The sequence below is a fragment of the Melampsora larici-populina genome (genome assembly GCF_000204055.1).
Source record: "Melampsora larici-populina 98AG31 unplaced genomic scaffold MELLAscaffold_37, whole genome shotgun sequence".
NCBI lineage: Eukaryota > Fungi > Basidiomycota > Pucciniomycetes > Pucciniales > Melampsoraceae > Melampsora > Melampsora laricis-populina.
Genome location: NW_006768801.1, coordinates 395,729 through 415,865, shown reverse-complemented (window position 1 = coordinate 415,865; position 20,137 = coordinate 395,729). Strand labels below are relative to the sequence as shown.

The following is a 20,137-nucleotide window of genomic DNA, read 5'->3' as shown; positions in this document are numbered from 1 at the left end:
ATGTCATCTTCCAAAACACCCAGATTTGATCTTAGGGAAGCGCCGCCTACCCTGAATGAGTGGCCAGAAATTGAGTTCCACCCATGTGCCTTCCATATCTGTTGGCATCTACTAACCACAACGCTTCTGGTTAAGTTGAACTTATTGCCGTTCTCATCGTAATAACCAAACAGAGCTTCTTTCGGGTCTTGTATAGATTCTAGACGTCGCAGTATGGCTTTCACTGGGCATAGGCGGTTTTGTTGTGAGTTCAGCAGTATGCGTTGGGATTCACCGTGTTCTGCTGTTTTCGCTCCTCTGACGACTAAGACAACATTTGATAATTTGCCCTTAGGTCGAGTAGCATCTTCAGCTAAGACTGACGTCGCCCTCGGCGGTAACCCCTGTCTCTCATCGTATGTTAATTCTGCCAACCTTGCCATCCCCCAAAATGCGCATATCGCACAATCGAGGATCGCTTGGTCTCTAGTCGATTGGTTGCGTAGAGCGTGATCTAATGCCAATAGGTGGAATATCATGACGGCCGGTTTCTCTTGTTTCTTTGGAGTGTCTGCATCTGCTTTCCCCGAAGCTCGCAGCATGATTTTCACAATTTCTTTCGACTGGTGTGGATATTTGACCTTATGGAATAAGTGCCACGCCTGTAGACCGCTGATATATTTGGCAAGTGTCTTTGCTAAGACGGCATCTTTTGAATCGTTTACTTCAGTTCTTCCTACGTTTAAGCAGAAGTCGTATATATCATCCGATGAGGCGGGTAGTTTGAATGGTGTCTTTCTATTGTTCTTATAAAAGTGAATAAACTTCTTTACTGCGCTGTTGTAGCTATGCAACGTATTCGGCTTCCATCCTCTTAGCAGGTGTGCTTGTAACGTCGAAATTCTGTCTTGGTCGGATCCTGATAGGAACTCACGGATTCGGAGTTGTTCTTCGAAAGATTTTATCTCTTGCTTGGTAATAGTGTTCTGGACGGATATGTTGAGTTATTTGTTTCCACAAAGGTCCTCTGAGCAGACCGTTTACGACTTTTATTTGTAGATGTTATCTCAACTTCGCTTGACTCTCTCATGAGGGTTTTTGTTCCTACTCGGCACTACTGTTTCTCACGGTCATTACTCTCACGGCTGTTCTAATTCAATCATGTTAATTCTCATTGCATCGCCTAGTCTGACATTTCGTTACACTCAGTTTAATACAGGATCAATAGAGTTATCTGTTTCTATTCGCCTTCCTTGTTATTAACCTTTAGTAGTGGATTGTTCCAACTCCGTTGTCACTGAATTCACTTTGGTTCTGTCAGCGTCAAGTTTTCATGTTATGAATGTACCATTGCAATAAGAGGTTTTATCAGTATCCTTTTACTGTTCTCTGGTATCTTTTCAAGGATAAACTTACTCAGTTATTTCCATGAATATTGATAGGTCCTCTGGAAGGTAAAATTGTATTCTATCCTTTTCCTTATGGTCTGTCTTCAATCCTCGTGACAGTTCATCCGCGTCGTTTTCGTCTGATACGACACGTAAAGGATTTATGTCGAGTTGGTGTACTATCAGTAGGTTTTGAATTACCTTCCATTCTTCGTTTACACTTCTATCTCTCGACTTTCTTTTCCGTAATGTGTCCTCACATGTTGTGTTGTCTGTCCACACATTTAGGCGTTGTCCTCTTGGCCACTTCATTTCAATTAGCATCAGAATTCCCAGTCTAATAGCTACTGTTTCGAGCCATGCTATACCTCTTTTAATTGGTGTTAGCGTGTCCCAACCTTTCTTTAACTTGTACTGGCACCATTTCTCCCCAATCAGTACCGCTATCCCAAATGACGTAGATGTGTCTCCAACCCAACTGATCTCGATCGGGTCTAATAGTGGAATCAATCGGTAATTTTTGAATGAGTCTAGTGTTTCCTTCCAGAAAATTAAATCTTCTTTCACGTCTTCCGGTAATTTTTGCTTCGCAAATTTGTGAACCCAAGCAGCTTTCCACCGATGTAAGCTATTTAAGTAACATTTCAGTTGAGGTAAAACGTATGATACATGTGTCAGTCTTCCTGTAATTACTTCTACTTGGTCGAATGAGAAGGTTGTCCCTGTTAGGAATTCTCTAATCTGTTCTTTCCTTTGCTTGAGTTTCTCTTCTGGTAGGTGTACGCTCTTCTCGATCCCATTCCAGATAAAACCAATGAACTTCTGTTCATGTGCGAAATTCGAGCATTTTGTTGTATTCGTCAGAACACCTAATTCCTTTGATCTTTTTACAATGTCGTCCATATTTGCTGATGACATTAGCCGTTTGACAAATAGGTTATCGTCAACCCATCTAAACACAGTAAATAGATCAAATTCGGCGATCATGATTTTCTTCCATGCATCCGCTGGCCTTCCAAATGAACCACAGCCGGCGACACCACCGAATGTTATCCTTGTATCTACGTAAATTTTTCCGTCCAAATCTAAAACTAGCAGGTAAGGCCATTGTGACATTAGCGTGGGGATTTGGCAATAAGCCTTTTCCCAATCAAAAATGGCTAGTAGCCACTTCTCGTTTGAAGACCAAAAAAAGGCTGCCACAATCTTGAAATCGTCCCACGTGGTTTTGAATTTCTTCGCGTCCACGAACGAGTTTACAGAAGGTAAGTCTGGGTTATTCTTAGGGTAAGATAAGTCATTGATGGGCCGTAAAGACCCATCACCGTTTATCACGGCTCCCATGGGGCTTGTCCGAAAAAATGGGTACATCTTTGACATTTGTTCCGTGGTGAAAGGTCCTATAAGTCTTTTCGCTTGCACCTCTTTTAATATCGACTGTCTAATCTTATCTTCTGCCAATCTTGCTGATGAGTGATTGGGTGGTGTATAAAACGGAAGTACTTTGTTCGTTCCTTTATCTCGTATTACGTGATCTGGGATTCCCTGGTCGAAACCAATCCTAAATCCGTCTAAGACGTCTTGAAACTCAGGTAACAACTTCGCGTCTTTTAGAGCTTTTTCTCATGCTGGGATATTCATTTCACAACAAACTGTTGTCGGCCAGTTTTCTGGTTTCTCGTTCCGTGAGGTTGTCATCAATCTACCTTGATTTGGACTCAAGGGTCTTTTCTGATTGCTTGACCTTGTCTCGTCCTCGACAGGTAAAGACTCTGTCGTTCGCTCACTCATTCGGATCTCATGGTCCTTTTGTTTCAAGTTGAGTCTGTGACAATTGACGTTTCTGCATTACGGAGTTAGATGGAACAAAGGAATATAAAACATGTACAGTAAGAATTCATTCAAGTGTAACAGATGAAGAGGCTTTCGAGCGGATGGCAAAGACATGTTTTAGGGGCGTTACATTTAAGCGTTATGCTGACATGTTTCTGTTCCTTTCTTAAGGAGTTTCAAGAAAATGTATAACTTTATCACAAGAATTTTTATAAACTGCCATATTCACAATGAAAAGGAATGTAGGTGAAATTGAGCTAGGATTAAATTCAGAAAGGATTCTCTTACCCAGAGTTACTGTTCTGAGCGGCTTGTTTAGCAGCAACTAGAGCGGCTTTCTTTGCAGCGTAATTTGGGTCAAATTTTTTCCCGTTGTAACCACTTCTGCCTCTAGCGTTGTGTTGACTATTTTCGAGATATGTCTGGTGGGGCGGATTTCCCATTTTCGGAGACTCTGAAAGCAAAGGCGTTCATCCAAATCTTGATGTCATACCGAAAGGCTGTCATCCAGTTATCTCTAGCATGATAGAACTCTATGTTTGCCTGATGAGCTTCCGCTCAGGACGCGAATAACTTAAATTTATAAACGTCTCTGAGGGTGGTTACGAAGTTTCGGTAATTTACGTTCCAGGTTGAGTAGGATTGGGTCATTTCATGAGGGTATGGATATCCGGTATAAGTTGTTGTGTCTTTATTGATATTGTCGGTTTTCACTCTTTTCTCAACGTGGTACCCGTTGGCTAGGTCTTGCCATTGCTTGTTAAAGATCATTAAGGGGATAGGACCTTTTAGCTCTCGTAAGTTACGATCGAAGTATGGAGTGAATCCAATATTGGTGTGAGACGTTATCGCTCCGGGAATGAAAATCAGTCCACCTTCTGTTACCACTTCTGCATCTGTATAGGGTAAGGTACGCTTCTGATGATCATCTACTTCGGTGACCTTCTTAGCTGAGTTAGAGGATAACGTGGCGTGGATCTTAAAGTACATAGTCGCTTCATCGATAGATCCTTTGGCTGCCAGCGATAAGGCGTGTTGCCAAACCGAGTTCATGTCATTTAAATCGACCTCCTCAGTTAGGTCAACTGACGTAGGTGTTTCTTCTTCACCTGCTTTCGACTTCTGAGTGACTATTTCTCGAGCTATACATATTATAATTGTATATCTGTTAGTTTAATTATGCCATCACAATGACTATCGTCCTTAACGACTTACTGTTCGTTACATTGGAAGGTTTCCCTGACAGAATGGAGATATAGTCTTCACCAACTACTTCTGGAGCTTTCCCTTTTGATTGAGTCGTTGACTTTACTTGGCTATCTACTCTGTTCGTTTGCCCGTTCTTTCTCGGACTCTTAGATGAGTTGGTTGTTTGTTGATCAGACGTGAGTTCTTGTTGATCTGTAGTTGACTTATCTATCGATGATGGATTTGTATTTAGTACGCTTGGTTCTTCTGTGATTCAGACATTAAACAGAGAACGGTCATTTCATTTAGTTTCCCTTTATTAGTCTCTTTGTTTTCTGGTTGAGACAAGGCTGCTCACCGTTTTGTTGACTATTCTGTGGCTTTAAGCCGCCGGTTAATATACTGTTCACCAGACTACTTTCACCAGCTTCTATAATATTCGCTGTGTTGATATTATTGGTATTCTCTTTGCTATTAGGAGCGTTTGTTTTGCGAGATCTCGATGAAGAACCTTTATCCGTCATTGCTTACAAGCTAGGATGTTACGCTTCTTTGGGAATATTTCCAAAGTTTAAAGTTTCCGGGGTACTAGGGTAATTGTATTGGGTGTGGTGAATGTATTGGTGCACTAGGTGCTTGTACGAATGAATTAGAAAGAAGTATGGTAGTTGAAAGGACTAGAGAATTTAGGTGCGGAAGAATAGAATAGGAGCGGAATAGTAGAAAGTAGGAAAAGTGAAAGAGGATAGTTGAAACGATAAAGAAATTTTAGTAGTGAAACGATTGTATCAAATTCGGACAAACTATGTTTATTGAAACTTAAATTCAGATCTCAGACTGAGGTTATGGTTGTTTGATTGTGTTTTTGGTTTACTACCGGTGTTGTGGTAATCTTTTATAACCTTTATTAATCCGATTGTTTTAAGTATATTTAAAAACTCAAGATTTGAGTCTGTTGAGACAATGACAATTGGTCTCAGAAGAAATTAAGAATCAAGAAATCAAAGAGCGCACGAAGGAAAAAGGCGGGACAATGATTGTACGCTGCTATTCCCTTCTTATAACGCTCCTTCGCAGGAATTCTCTTCGGCTGAGAATCCTACTTGATACTTTATGTAAGGAGTGAAACTTACATAATCCTAGGTGTCTTACAAGTTCCTCTTTGGGATTCTATTACCCGTTGAGGACAGGCTTCGAGAATTCCTGCCTGTATTCTTGACATCCGTGAGTATGGACAAGAGCAATCTCCTTGCGTGCCTCATACGATTACGCCGAATGAAAGATCAAGATCACATTGATAGATGATACCCAAACAAAGGAGCGAGTGTAGAGAACGATTATGTGATAAACAGTGATCAAAAAGGGCCTCTGATGAATGTAAAACGAGTCATTTTATGTGAAATCACAAATCGTTGAGGATGAATTAAACACAACAAATCGGGTTGTTGCTTGAAAACTGAGGACAGCTTAGCTCCAAGCTAGAGCTGACCACTGTAGGCCCAGTCTTTAACTTGGAGTTTATACTTCTTTAACTCCAAGTTAAAGACAACGACTGCGGGATTCTGTGGTAGATTACTTAACTCCGGCAAAAGATCTTTAACTTCAGGTTAACTAACTCCAAATTTGACGCAAACAATTGCGGATGCTCTAAGCACTATATGCAAGTATTCAATTGTGTATGTAAGTGTTGATGCAGCTTGTGTAAGTTGCTTCATCTTACTCCATGTCATCTCAGCATCCAGACAGACAATTCTGAGTCTGAGTTGGCATTTGAAGAGGCAGGATCACATGGTCATAGTTGGCAGCGCAAGCCTTCACGGCCCTAGTATAAATGATTAATCAATCACCACAGAATTTAAAAACTTCATGAGCATACAATTAGTGACTCCAGATTAAGAACTTCATTTAAGAGATAATCTGACATTATGTGATGGTTCAGACTCTGGGGGGAATGGTTCTTGTCAACAGAAGTGACAAGTGATTTTATTGGTTCCAGTCTATGACTAAGATTGTTTGATCAGAGAAACAGCAATGCAAGTACCAATGATGTGTCCTACAAGTACTCTACTACAACATGTGACATTTGTAATACCATTCACAACAAGTGTAACTTGTATGTAAAGTATAGGCTCTATGGCTGTGACCCGGGCCCGACCCTGACCGACCGGCTTTGCCCGACCACATCTTAATGGTCCACATGGCCGGGCCCGGGGCCACGAGACCTAGCCTGGCAATGCTCCGAAAGGCCCTGCGGGCGTCTCGGGCGCCCGACCCGACCGGGTCGCCACTGCTTTTCTGGTGACTAAGCCTATCAAAAAACAATGTTCAAATGAAAAAACAGGTGACATACAACTTACCTGCCAGCTGATCATCACCCATTTCCCCTGCCAAGCCTCTGGGCTCAACTTCTGGCCCTGCCCTGAGTGAGCCGAGCTGTTTTTGGAAGCCATCGGGTCACATAAGGTCCGGGTCTGGTCGCAAGGCCGGCCCTGAGCTTGCAGGTCCGGGCTACAGCCCTATAGGCTCCAACTTTACAAGATAGGTCACGTGATGAAAGCAAGATGTGTGTAATGTAATTTTGAATATGAAACCAAAGAAATCAGTTTCGAACATATTTTGACAATTCAACTGAACCATTTCCTTCAGCATTCAATCAACCAATGTTCCATCAAATCCATCTCAATCAAATCCCTTCATGACTCATCCCACCAAGAAACCTACTTCTCAACATAACCCAAGAAACATTCAACCATTAGGAAACCTATTATTATCCATCAATCCAACCCAAACTTCAATTCATCGGATCAACTCATTAGGTTCATTATCAATCTTATCAGATGAAATCATTTTAAAAATCTTTTCAGAATTAGATCCTAGCTCATTACACTTACTTCAAGGTGTTAGTCGTTATTTTTTCGGTTGGTGTGTTGGTTTAGATGGTTTATGGAAATCAGCTTATCTTAGTCAACATGATACTTTAGAAAATTGGAATGGAACTTGGCGTTCAACTTTTCTGGGAAGATCTCATTTAGAAACCGATCCAATTCAACTCAATCAAGTTTATTCAGATGTACTTTTTCAACCTATACTAGCTGCTACTTATGATATAAGTTCAGCAATCGGAATCAAAAAACGATCTAACAAATTTCGTCCAACAATCCAACGAGTTTCTGTGGATTCAAAATCGATCATCGAAAGAAAGATTCCACAAATCTTGTTAGGTTTAATGGAAACGTGGTCAGCAAGAAAATGGACATTAGATACACTCTCCGCTCGATTTCCAAATGTCAAATTTCGTGCAGAATCAAGTTTGATCAGTTTATCAAATTATCAACTTTATCATCATAGATGTCAAACAGAAGAAAGTCCAGTTTATCTTTTTGACGCTGATTTTGTAGAAAAAACTAGCGGATTTGTAGAAACTCAAAGTTTAGGCCTAGAGTATCATGTACCTGAGGTCTTTGGAAATGATTTGTTGGGATCTTTAGGACCTGATCAACGTCCTGATTTTCGTTGGCTTGTGAGTTCCTTAACCTTTGAGATCCAAAACAAAAGATTCGTTTGGAATTTGATCATCATTTTCAATTTTCAGATTATTGGTCCTACTCGCTCAGGTTCCACTTGGCATAAAGATCCAAATGGTACTTCAGCATGGAATGCCGTCATTTCAGGAAAGAAACTGTGGATATGTTTCCCACCTGATTGTACACCACCGGGAGTCCGTGTGAGTGAGGACGAGAGTGAAGTAGAGAGTCCACTTTCTATTGCAGGTGAGTCAAAAGAATCTCACAAGACCATTCTGATCTAATCTTGGCTAAGGAATGATGACTGTTTTTTCCTAGAGTGGTTCATTAATTACTATGAACTTTCGAAAGAAGAATTCGGTCCGAAAGCTCAAGATCCAAGCAAACGTGGAAAGATGCTCGAAGGTATTTGTGAAGCTGGTGAAATCTTTTACGTACCATCTGGTTGGTGGCATCGTAAGTTTTTCTTGATATTGAATTCTACTATGAAAGAAGAGCTGAAGATGACTTTTTTATGTAGTGGTCGTGAATTTAGAACCATCGATTGCGATCACTCAAAACTTTGTTTCTGAACATGAACTAGTAGAAGTTTTAAAGTTTATGAAATCCAGATCAGATCAATTATCAGGATTTAGAAAGATAGAAAGAATGGAAGAAGTTTTGGAAAAGTTTATAAATGCATTAAGATCCAATCCTAAGTTGATTTCTGCTGAAGTTTTAAATGAAAGTTTAAATCGAATTGAAGAAAAACAAGTAGGAATCAATACCAAGAACAAACGTAAGAATCATCATCATGGTCAATCTGAAGGATCAATGTGGGAAAAACTTAAACAACCTAGGTTAGAAGAGACTATAGTGAATGAATCCAATGGGTTTTGTTTTGGATTTTTAGTTGAAGAAGAATCTCTTTGAAGCTTGTTAGAATGATTGGATGTATGATTAGATACCCTAAAGTGTTTTATGATAATAGAATATATCATATATCATGGACCAAAGTTGAAGCTGATTGAAGTGTTTTAACTTTTCACTGAGATGTGATGATCAGATGATGATTAAGAGTAAACTGAGATACCGCTGATAAGCTCAGTTGATGCTTTAGTGAAGTCTTTCATTGTTAGATCCAATTCCATGATATAAGAATATGAAGATTGAGAGATTGCCAAAGCAGTGTGAGAGTTGAGGGTTGAGAAGTGGTGTATGTGTAAGTGAAATGTGGTGTTGTTTGATACGATTGCAGGCTATCAATCGAGATTAAAGAAAAATGTCAATTTACTCAAAACTCATCAATCGAACTCAGCAATCCAACCAAATCAAAAACAATCAATCAAATCAGAATGATAGTGAGAATGATGATAATCTAGAAGAAGAAAAAGAAGAAGAAGAAATCGATCCAGAACTGAAATCACTTATCACTAGAGTCTTACGTAGAAGGAAAATCTTCAAGTTTATCACTTCTGCTACTCCTATCATCACGTTAGTATCATAATCTGATTTCTATATATCTTATCTTTTAACTGATCATTAACTCTTCTTTCTCGTACTGAAATAGTTTATTACTCATCATCGCAGGTTTCGTCTCAGCTTTGATCTTACCGACTCATCTTCTATCAAGAGGTACTTATATATCTGAAAATGCTATTCAACCTGGTCAAGTTCGTCTTGATTTCAATCATCATCATCATGGTGAACTAAAGTACTTGATTGACTGACTCTAAACCTTTGATCGATCGATTGCAGGTTAACACTTACTGGGGTTGGTCTCAGGTTCACAAAGCTGATAAATATGCTGATCAAGTAGACCTCTGGCGTACTCTACCATCAAAACAGTTTGTACATTCACCTTTGCTCATCTCACTTCTTATCCTTATTCCTTTTTTTTTCTTCGCAATAGACGAGCCGAAGAAATGCGTCAAGCTTTCGAAAGCATGGGTTTACCTTCTCAAACACAAACTTATTCGTTTACTCATCCTCATGCTTCAACTTCGATCGTCAACGGTACCAATGTTCATGCTACCCTACACGCACCACGTACCGATGGAGCTGAGGCAATAGTTCTCATGGCTTCTTGGTTGACTCGTAAACCCGGATCAGATGTTAAAGGAGGTGATGTGAATGTACGAGGGGTGGCTAGCGTACTAGCACTTGCGGATTACCTTCTCAGTTGAGTCTTTCAAATCTCTCATACTTGAATCACAGAATAACTGACAGGAATGGGAAATCTGTAGCAATGAATCTTTGGAGTAAAGATATCATCTTTCTAATTGCTGATGGTCACCTTCATGGAACTCAAGCTTGGCTTCAAGCCTATCACGACCTGCCTCAATCCAGTTTAGTCTCTATGACCGCTCTCTTCAAATCTTCTCAAAAACGGGTTTCCTGATGTTTGGTTTCCATAGACCTCCAAACAGAACGGATGAAAGGTCGTTCGGGGCCAATTTGGGCAGCGTTATCGATTGATTACCCGTTCCATTCATTCAGTCACATTGGAATCTTTTACGGTATGTCTATTCATCTTGCTCTTTTGTAGGATATTTTGTTCTGCTGCTGACCCAAGTTATCTCAATATGCAGAGGGTATCAACGGACAACTTCCGAATCTAGATCTTATCAACACAGCTTCAAACATCATCCGTTGGACGGGCTCATGTCCCGTAACAATCCATGATGGAGTTGACCAATTATCAACAAGCAACAGACGATCGAAATTTATAAACGATTACATCCTTGCTTCTCAAACCATTCTTCGACAAATCCAATACGGACTCTTAGGCTCGCCATCAGGTCCAGAAGGACTTTTCACACCCTATAGAATAGATTCGATTGGCTTGTTTGCCGTACCAGCTGAAGGACCACATGGGTTTCATACGATTGGAAAAGTTTTGGAATCTACTTTACGTAGTTTAAATAATTTACTCGAAAGGTTTCATCAATCGTTTTTTCTTTATTTGATGATGGGAGAAAAACGATTTGTGAGTGTTGGAAATTATTTGTTTGTACCGGTTTTGATGGGGATTGGAATCACTTTGTTATCATTTAGTTTATGGGGAGAATTAGATTTTAAAGATCAGAAGAAAGAAGAGATTAAAGAAGAAGAGAAGATTGAAAAGAAGATCGGATCGGTTGATGAGGTTATGGGAAAAAATGATAAGCAAGAGGGAAGTCTGGTTTGGTGTATTAAGATCATTACGGTTTCTCATTTGATTGGAGCTGGGTGTTTTTGGAGACTAGTTAGATCAGTAGAGCCAACAAAGGTGTATGAGGTCCGTCTTTTTCCTTTGCCCAAATATTTCATATTCTAATGAGTTGAGAGACTGATAAGGAAGTTTGCTAAACCTACTGAAATAGTCACCCAAACTCTGGCTCGTGGTTGGACTATGGATAAGTCTACCGATTGCAATAGTAACATTGGATAGTAGATCGATTAAATCGATTAAGATGTTAGAGTCTATGATCTTACTTCTTGTAGGTTGTTTAATTTCAGTAGTATCAGTTTTAAATTTCGCACTTGGAGTAGGACTTGGAATTTTATTTGGACCATCATTAGGATTAATTCCAATAATCTTACGAAAAAGATCGGTTAGATTGAGTAGAGGAATCAGTTTGGTTTGGTTGATCGGCTTTGGATTTCTTTGGATCGGATTCATCGATTTGAAAAGTTTAATGTTTAATGATCAGTGTTTAGGGAATTGGTTCTTAGGCTTTTGGTTAGTGATCGTTTTACCTTTGGTTTTGGATTGGTTTGTGGTTGGATTAAGTGGTTTGGTTCATGGGTCTTGATGATGATGATGAAAAATGTATGATAGAAAGTCAAGTATCTTATATGAAATCAAATTACGATTTTTTTCTTATTTTGAAAAATCCAATTCCAAAGACAATTAATGGATGAAATTGAGTTGAACTTGTAGAGTTTATAATACTTCAATGAAGAAGGGCAGAAGAATGGATTGTTGAGTGATCAAGTATCAGCCGTCGTATATGTTTTTTTGCCAAATGGATACCTGAGTTTGTGAACTCAAATTGGATTATCTCTTGTCTATCAAAAAAGATTGTTTTTCTTATTTTGAGATTTCTTCGTTTTCTTATTTTCTTTTTGGTTGATGTTTGTGTGATTGATGCCTTTGTTTGAACTGTGAAATGATATCAAAGTTTAAAATCTTATGTAAGCCTATCTTGAACTATTTTTGGGGCTCAATGTTTGGGTCTGTTTGAGTTTCGGGTTTTTCTAAATTTCTTAGCCAAAAGTTTGATTTGAGACTTCCATCCTGACTTGATTACCACCAGTTCACGTTCTCAAGATAATAAAATGGATGACGGTCTTCAAACATTTCGTTTACTTGATTTACCAATCGAAGTTCAAATTCATTTAATTCATATCATCGTTCAAATCTCAATCGATCAATCTCATCCAGTACCAGTACCAGAATCAGATGAAGATGAGATCGAAGAAGAAGGTCCTAAACCTATCAATTGGTCAACCCTCATCAACTTGGCTTTAACTTGTCATTCACTTCATGATCTATGTTGTCCTTTTTACTTACGTCGACTGGTTATCTCAAGTGGTCCAAGTCGTCTTGGTTTTTCAGTTCCATCGGATAGAGATGATATTCGATCTTTACTCGATATCACTCAAAACCATCTCCTGCTTCGTGCTTCAACGCTTCGTCATGTGACAACTATCTTCTATAATGGTACTACTCGGATGAGGTTATCACATCCTCTGCCTACTTATGCTCTCGAGATCAGTCATCAACTCTTCAATGCTACTCCAAAGTTAAGATCTCTATGCCTAAGTAGTCTTCCAACTTCAACCGTGATCTGTTTTCTACGTCATCCATTACCAACACTCGAAGCTCTAGCATTAAGTTATATTACCTTTTATGACGAAATCAATCCAGAAGAATTTCCATGTTTAAAACGTTTAAAAGCATTAAAAATTCAAGAATGTTCTCCTCATTGGTTACCCATCGTCACTCAAACTGAAAAACTTTTACATCTTTGTGTTTGGATGCCAGTACATCAGATTAGAGATTTGAATTGGTTTATTCCAGAAGTGATCTTACCTAATCTTAGGTATTTGAACTTGGATGGATTTAGAGATCATCCTAAGATCCTTGCTCGACTTTGTGATCTGATCAGAGTATGTGATTTTAAAATGATGATCAATCATTGAGATCTGATGACTAACAAACAAAGTTTTTGTTTTTGTTTTTGTTTTTCGCTAGACATATAGATTAGAAGGTGGTAAGTTTGTGATTGAGGAACTTGATCTAGAAGCTCGCTTTACTGCTAGGCTAGTCGATAAAGTCCTTTCGGCAGTAGAAGGATATGAAGGATTGAAATCTCTTGCTATCAGTTGTGTGGTAGGAAGAGATATGAATCCTGATCTGTTTGACGCTATCGGACGAGCTGGTATAGGACCAGGACTGGAGCGGTTATTAGTCATGGTGGATGGTTACGAGGGGAAGCGATGGCCAGGAAACTTGGTTTGTTTTTGACTTCTTTTTCTGTTCCGCGTCTATCACTAACATTTTTGCATCGGATCATTTTCCACGTATAGGCACATTATGCAGCCAGACTAAGTCGATTTACTCGACTAAGATCATTTGCATTTAATCATGTAGATAATCCAGGACCGATGGAATTAGAAGCCGAAGAAGATGGTGAATTAGTCATCATAGATCATTCTAGATCGATTTCTCCTAATTTTGAACATCATGCTTCGATTCTATTTGGAGCAATAGATAATTTAAAATCAGTTATCTTGGTTAAATCACTTTGGGCTAATCGAGCAGATGGATCAGAAGCATCTAGATTATCTAAACATCAAGAAATTCAAATTCAAAACCAATTAGATTTAAGAGACACTTTGATTCCTTTTGAACCTAGATGGACAGATTGATTTCCTCTTCCTCTTCCTCTTCCTCCTCTTATTGAATTTATAGTCTTGATCATTTATTAACAAAATTTATTTAGATTGGATTATGTATTTTTGGTTTGTGTATTTAAAAGTTTGTGTAAAATTGATGATCTTTTTTAAGAAAATCTTGGGGATTGATATGTATCTGTTTTATACACTTGTGATGTTCAGCATGTTGAATTGCGATGAAAGAACTTTACACCAACATTATAAGTCAGCTCACTCAGTCTCAGGGGGCGAAATTGTTGACTAAAATGTGGCACAATGTTGAGCAGGCCATGGGTGTAATGGATTTCATCACACATACATCCCTTTTCAGAAGCTTGAAGGATTGAAACTGGTACATGATATATGGAAAACTATTGAGTCTTGATGACCAAGAAAGGATGATGATGAAGCAAGTTGAACTTGTTCCTCAAAATTTCAGGTTATCCAGCAAAGAAGAATGTTAAGAATCAGAACTCTTGGTGGTTGTGACATTGATTTTCAATTATATAAAAAAGAAATTCTGCTGTTGCAGTTGTTGCACCTCATGTTGAATGAGACTTGATAAAGCACTTGTCCTCTTGAGATCTCAGATGATGTGACAGGCAAAGCATCAGTATTCTCAAAGGTCTTTTTATTTGAGCAGAGACTCGAGAGTGAGACTCGAGAGCCTTGAATAATTGACAAGATCATGTGATCACCAGGCTGAAGATTTAACCGGCGAGGCTCAGCTTATAAGCATGTATCAGGAGGATAAACATGTGAAATGCTTTTAAAGAGGTATTCTGTATCACGCGTTGAAATAGCCAATCGATTGGGAATTGGAAATTCAGGCGCGTCGAAGATGGTAAACAAACTCAAAGACATTTGATCAACAAGAAAACACTTCCTCATATACCCAGAAGTAGGATTGGATCAAGCAAAGAACTGGAAATGACCAACACCTCAACTACCACCACGACAACAACAACAACCGAAAAGGTACATGGTTATGAATTGAAATCTAAGCCAGATCAAGAACTCAATCGAAATGGTCTCAATCTCATTCACAGAAACAATGTTTCACAAAAGGACTCATGGATCGTCTCAAAGCAAGATCAAAGATGGTTCGATCAGTCGGTCATCAATCTAAATTACCAATCTTCATTTGGGAATCACCTCCACTAGGGACACTTTATAGAGTAAGTGTCATCAGACTTTGATTGATCGATCTTGAAGAATGATCGAGACACTAAATGATGGGGTTCTCAACTTTAGATCACATTTCTTGCTCGACTCGAGGACGATGGAGAAGAAGGCTTGGGGTTCCGTTTTGATGACACTCTCTCTGAAGTTCCTCGAAGACTAGTTTGGGGCGGTACGGTACGTACACATCTCTATCTTAGAATCAATCAACAACAGACTTGGAAATTGAACTTTGCCTTTTCCATCAGGTTGGTACCACTGAATCACCCGGACGCTTTTTAAATGGATCTCAAACTTTCCTCACAGATTCGGCGTCAAAGGCTAGCGATCGATGTCGAAAAGGTTGGCATGTACGAATCGGAAAGGTCTCTGAGGTTCTCAAGGCTTTTGAAGATGTTGAGGTTAGTGTTCTAGATCTTGATCACTTCAGTCTATTTCAGCTCGGTTATAATCATTCTTTGCACTGTCAAGGATTCCCTCGTGATGAAAGTTTCACTTCGAAAACTCGACCCATCTACTCAACTCACCAATCTCACTACAGCAGACTCGAACCCAACTACTATTCCCCATCCCGCACTTCATTCAACCAAATCTCAAACTCGGCGTCCCTTGCCACTCACTCCTGTAGTCTCGGCAGTGAACTCCACTGCACAGCCAACACCACCACAAACACCATCCAAGACCATTGATCAAGCGCCTCCCTTACCCCCGAAAACTCCTCAAATAGCAGTGCATTCGCCGTGCGTACAAAAATCCACTAGTTTATTAATCACTCAGAAGACCTGATCATTCACCGAACATTTCAGCATTCCCAAGCCTCCTGTAAAGAGCATACCTTCGAGCACGCCTCCAAACTCCAATCCCTCTATTGACAAGCCTGCCGTCCCCGCCCCTGCATCGCCGCCCTTCACGCCGTCCTTGCAGAAAAGCAATGACATTCCCACCGAGGTGTTAGCCGACACCTCGGTCACCCCAGAAATTACAGCATCTCCTCCCGTAGAGACTCCATCGCCGGAGCTTAGCCCAGATGTAGCATCTGAACCTATTGCGGTGACTGAAGAGATTCCAGTCTTACAATCCGAATCTTCGCCAACTCTCGAACCCGATACCACACCCGCTGCCCCTACCGAAGATCAAGCTGAATCGGTCAATCCAGTAGATGTTCAGAGTAGTACGGATATAGTTGCTTTTGTATTTCCAAATAGGACTGGAAGATCACCCAAGAAAGTTTATATCAAGCTTGAGCTATTGCAAGGCATCGAACATTTCAAAAAATGTAAGTAGAATGGGACTGAGAAACATCTGCCAACCCGTCATAACTGCTCGAGCTGATTTTTTGTCTCTCTACAGTGCTTGAAGGCAGTGCAGCTGAGTCAGAGATCCCAAGCCGCTATCCTCCATTTCGCGCCCTAGTCATAACGATTACAGAAATGTTTGGCTCGTTGATAGGACCATGGATGAACAGGGTCAACTGCCGAGCAGAAGCTCTTCTCGCTCGATTCCCCACCATTGGTCGAATCTTTCGGTTTACCCAGGAATATCTGATGCCGAGTATGACACGGGTGTTGATAGGCTTGTTTAAGTTGATCGGATCAGGGGTTGAACTGATCCTTGAGGAATTAATTACGCTGGTGGAGAATATAATGAATCCGAAAGATCAAGATCTGATGTTAGTTAAAAAGATCTGGATGATGACTACTCTTGGTAGGATTCGAGTAGGTTTGAAATACATCTTAGAATCTGGAAAGGGCTCAGAGCTTTTTTATTGAGATCAGAGGAATGGGATGAAGAGGAAGATATCGAGTCTTTTTGTGAGGATAATGAAGGATATGAAATGGTATGTTTTAGTCTCAGGTCTCATTACAAGTACAATTAGTGATGTGACGCCCTTGGATGAATTTGGACAGACAAATAATCGAGAGATTCAAAGGATGATTGTAATTAATGACGCTGCGTAAGTGTTTCTGCTGTATCTGATCACTAAATCTCTGTATTTCCACTCACATTGTGGTTGTAAATACAGATACTCCACGTATAAAGCCCTGGCGGACTATCTGGAGCACCGGTAAGTGCCATAATCATGTTCTCAGCGGTACTTGTGTGTAACTTCGATAGAAGACGTAAAAATCTTGAACCTGATCCCTTGTGGTTTGTAGAACGGTGAACTTTGCGCCTCTGCGGTCCAAGTTTGAGTGTCAAAAAGCATTGTTAATCTCCACGGTCGGTCTAGGAAGCTTTCCCCCTGATTATCGAAGTTATCTTCACTCACGTTTGAATGGACAAGCGTGCTGTGATGCAAGAAAGTTATACAAACTTTCCAATGGTTAGTCTTTCTGATTAGTTTCTTTTGATGATGGAATGGAGATGAATGAATCTTTGTATTTTTTTTGTTTGTTTGTTTCTTAAAAACCTATAGAATTGAAAATAAATGAATTAAATGGTTTAGCTCAAGAATATCTTATGAAGAATATTAATCAATCGAATGTAAGATATGAATTTAAAAAGGCAAAAGAAATGAAATTAGAAAAGATATGTGAAAGTTATATTAAATTTATGGAACTTGATGAAGGATATTAAGTTTTGATTTTGAATTGTATTTTGATCAATAAGATGTCTTCTTGTATTATGATGTATGTATCTAGATGGTTTTTTTTTGGTGTATGTGATATAATGTTTGGGGTTTTGAGTTTGCAGATTTCTTCAATGTTTTTTTGATTGTTATCTTTGTAAATAATCAACGTGATCAGTGATATACTGGGGTATCCAAGTTCAGACATGATACTTTCCAAGGTTCATTAAATACTTGGTGATTGATAAACTTGTTTTTTTTGAGAAATTATAAATTTGACCTGAGGCAGTCCTAAATTCCACATGACACATATCTGTGTAATGGATACTCGTGGGCAGAAACAACTTTTCAAAGCCACAGGCAGATAAAGCCACAAATAGAGAACTTCCATATGTTGTAAAAATGTGAGGGTGTTGGGGAAATGGGACAAGCACCACTCTGGTCTGCGCACTAGTTACAAAATCAAGTTTGGATGAATGCATGAAGTGTAAAGCAGTGCGTCTATCCCAAGTGGATGGTAGTAAAATCTGTCAAGAAGGAGGAAATAATTCAATTGATCTCTTCAATTTTTTTTGTAACCTTCTTTCACATGATTTTAGAAAAGGACTGTTGCTTTCACAATGCTTGCCATAGTTTTGATGACAATTTGACTTGAGTTTATGGAAAACTGGTTGAAATCTTGACAAGCTTCTTGAAGATCAACAGTACACCCAAATCATGTCACAATCAGTGTTTTCCGACACCAGAATATTTCCTTCCACATGCTTCATTGTGATAACCAACACATTGAAAAACAGCTGTGGATCCTTTTCATAACCCATCCAAGAGAGCTGCATCATTGGTCCTCATAAGTCAAAGATACTATGCCTCATTCAAGTGCCAATAAAGTCTTCATGGTAGTGATCCCTTGAGCAGGTTACAGAAACTGTGAACTACATTGATCAATCTCTGAAATACTGCAAGTGTTCCCAAAACAATTTACGGCAGTAAAGATCTATCTGATATACGAAAGCATATTTAAAACTGTACACCTAAAAAGGGACAGGCAACATGTGTCATGGGGTCCCGCCAGGTTGGATCTTGCAACTGAGTACTCAGATACGCATGACTAGCGCGGGCAATTCGCAAAAACATGTCGTGTGTGCTAGTGTTTGGCTCATATCAAAACATGAAAAAACTGCCCGATGGGCACGACTCAATTGTTCGAGGGCAGGGGGAAGTATGGAAAAAGAAATCAAGCCTGTTGTGGCTGGGTTTTTGTTGGTCATGATGAGATTGTACCATAGCATGTAAATTGGGGACAAAGGACATAGAAATACGCTTAGATTTAAACAATAGGAAATATTGCGTTTGGGAATCGCGTGCAAAGGGCGGCCAAAGACGAACAGGGCAAGTTGAGCAAAAAGGTGATGGTCATTTTGCAAGTGAAATTGAGTAACATGTCTATTCCTCATCTTCTTCACCGGCCTCTTCACCAGCATCAGCCTTCTTTGCCCGTTTCCTCTTGACACGTCCAGCTCTTGATCCACCGTAAGGACTGGTGAGGGCAAAGTCAATGTGTTTTTGACTGTCGAGTCGTACAACAAAAGAGGGAACGTTGACAATCTGTTTACCGACACGGATGTGACGTTGACGGATGAGGACTCGAGCGTGATGGATGGATTTGGCCAATCCAGACTTGAAAAGCTGGGTTTGGAGACGGCGTTCCATGAAGTCCTCGATCTGATGAAGTGCAAAGTGATGGATTGAGCATAGATGATCAGAACCCATCCGTGTAGTGTGGAAGAGGGTACACAGGAATATCGAGTACAAACGTTCAAGGCCAACACGTAATCCATCTCATCCTGGCTTCATCCAACACACCAATTCGGACTAATCGACGGATCAAAGCGTTTCCTTCGAACAGCCTCTTGGGGTCCTTGTCTTCAAGTTTCAAGAGTTCACGAGCAGCACGACGGATCTTGGAAAGGGTCAAAGCAATTCGCCAGATTTCACGCTTGTTCCTCAAACCAAATTCACCTAAGCATTGGAAAGGATTTGCATTAGCTCCGAAGGGGAATACACCTATCCCAGTGAGAAATGAGAAACCGAGGCTAACCAGCGAGCTTAAGCTCGGCGTCAAGACGGGGAGCCTCGTATGGTCGTCGAGGAACCTTGTAAGTTTTGTTGTGATTACGAGGGGCCTATGGATAACAAATCATTTCATGCTATCAGTCTGAGCATGATCGAAAGTCGGGGGTCAACGGACAAGACGGGAAGGGCGGAAGAAGGCGCTGCTGGCGAAGGTGACGACGTACGAGAGGCATGGTGACGTTGAAGCGTGGACCGTTGGGTCTGCCGAGTTCTTGAGATGACCTTCACGGGTGGTTTGCGTTCGCTTGAGGCGCTGGGCGAAATCGAAGGGTAACGGGGGTTGGTTTCGTGTGAGTTGTGTTAGGTTGAGCCGAAGCGGTTGAAGTGCGCAGTTGTTAGGTTTAAGTCTTGAGTCTATCACTTCAACCCCCCCCATTGGCCATCACAGCTCTCACACCCGGGCTGTAGTACCTGTACAAATCGGTCCCGGGCGGTCA

The 20,137-nt window shown here is 40.2% G+C and overlaps 6 protein-coding genes across 6 annotated transcripts; 4 read left to right on the top strand and 2 right to left on the bottom strand.

Annotated features, from left to right (window-relative positions):
* Positions 1 to 3,758: 3,758 nt before the first annotated feature.
* On the bottom strand, positions 3,759 to 4,912 carry MELLADRAFT_65811 (uncharacterized protein; the record flags this gene model as incomplete). The annotated part of the gene is made up of 3 exons (XM_007413477.1): positions 3,759 to 4,342; positions 4,416 to 4,616; positions 4,747 to 4,912. 3 exons carry the CDS (start codon positions 4,910 to 4,912, stop codon positions 3,759 to 3,761), a joined length of 951 nt encoding a protein of 316 aa, XP_007413539.1.
* A 2,104-nt stretch (positions 4,913 to 7,016) lies between these two features.
* MELLADRAFT_117407 (uncharacterized protein) lies at positions 7,017 to 8,930 on the top strand (the record flags this gene model as incomplete). The annotated part of the gene is made up of 5 exons (XM_007413571.1): positions 7,017 to 7,908; positions 7,981 to 8,158; positions 8,231 to 8,368; positions 8,433 to 8,870; positions 8,891 to 8,930. The coding sequence occupies 4 exons, from the start codon at positions 7,084 to 7,086 to the stop codon at positions 8,822 to 8,824; spliced, it is 1,533 nt and encodes a 510-aa protein (XP_007413633.1).
* A 243-nt stretch (positions 8,931 to 9,173) lies between these two features.
* Positions 9,174 to 11,688, top strand: MELLADRAFT_90402 (uncharacterized protein; the record flags this gene model as incomplete). Its single annotated transcript, XM_007413572.1, has 8 exons — positions 9,174 to 9,385; positions 9,462 to 9,564; positions 9,650 to 9,738; positions 9,804 to 10,072; positions 10,204 to 10,239; positions 10,309 to 10,410; positions 10,483 to 11,171; positions 11,257 to 11,688. The coding sequence occupies 8 exons, from the start codon at positions 9,174 to 9,176 to the stop codon at positions 11,686 to 11,688; spliced, it is 1,932 nt and encodes a 643-aa protein (XP_007413634.1).
* A 526-nt stretch (positions 11,689 to 12,214) lies between these two features.
* Positions 12,215 to 13,810, top strand: MELLADRAFT_90401 (uncharacterized protein; the record flags this gene model as incomplete). Its single annotated transcript, XM_007413573.1, has 3 exons — positions 12,215 to 13,048; positions 13,134 to 13,394; positions 13,469 to 13,810. The coding sequence occupies 3 exons, from the start codon at positions 12,215 to 12,217 to the stop codon at positions 13,808 to 13,810; spliced, it is 1,437 nt and encodes a 478-aa protein (XP_007413635.1).
* Positions 13,811 to 14,746: 936 nt separating this feature from the next.
* Positions 14,747 to 17,575, top strand: MELLADRAFT_117405 (uncharacterized protein; the record flags this gene model as incomplete). Its single annotated transcript, XM_007413574.1, has 12 exons — positions 14,747 to 14,794; positions 14,866 to 14,994; positions 15,071 to 15,175; positions 15,247 to 15,399; positions 15,470 to 15,738; positions 15,805 to 16,274; positions 16,349 to 16,667; positions 16,718 to 16,835; positions 16,906 to 16,952; positions 17,022 to 17,063; positions 17,155 to 17,321; positions 17,415 to 17,575. 12 exons carry the CDS (start codon positions 14,747 to 14,749, stop codon positions 17,573 to 17,575), a joined length of 2,028 nt encoding a protein of 675 aa, XP_007413636.1.
* A 1,435-nt stretch (positions 17,576 to 19,010) lies between these two features.
* Positions 19,011 to 19,951, bottom strand: MELLADRAFT_75362 (uncharacterized protein; the record flags this gene model as incomplete). The annotated part of the gene is made up of 5 exons (XM_007413476.1): positions 19,011 to 19,289; positions 19,382 to 19,411; positions 19,441 to 19,586; positions 19,666 to 19,750; positions 19,865 to 19,951. The coding sequence occupies 5 exons, from the start codon at positions 19,871 to 19,873 to the stop codon at positions 19,011 to 19,013; spliced, it is 549 nt and encodes a 182-aa protein (XP_007413538.1).
* Positions 19,952 to 20,137: the final 186 nt, after the last annotated feature.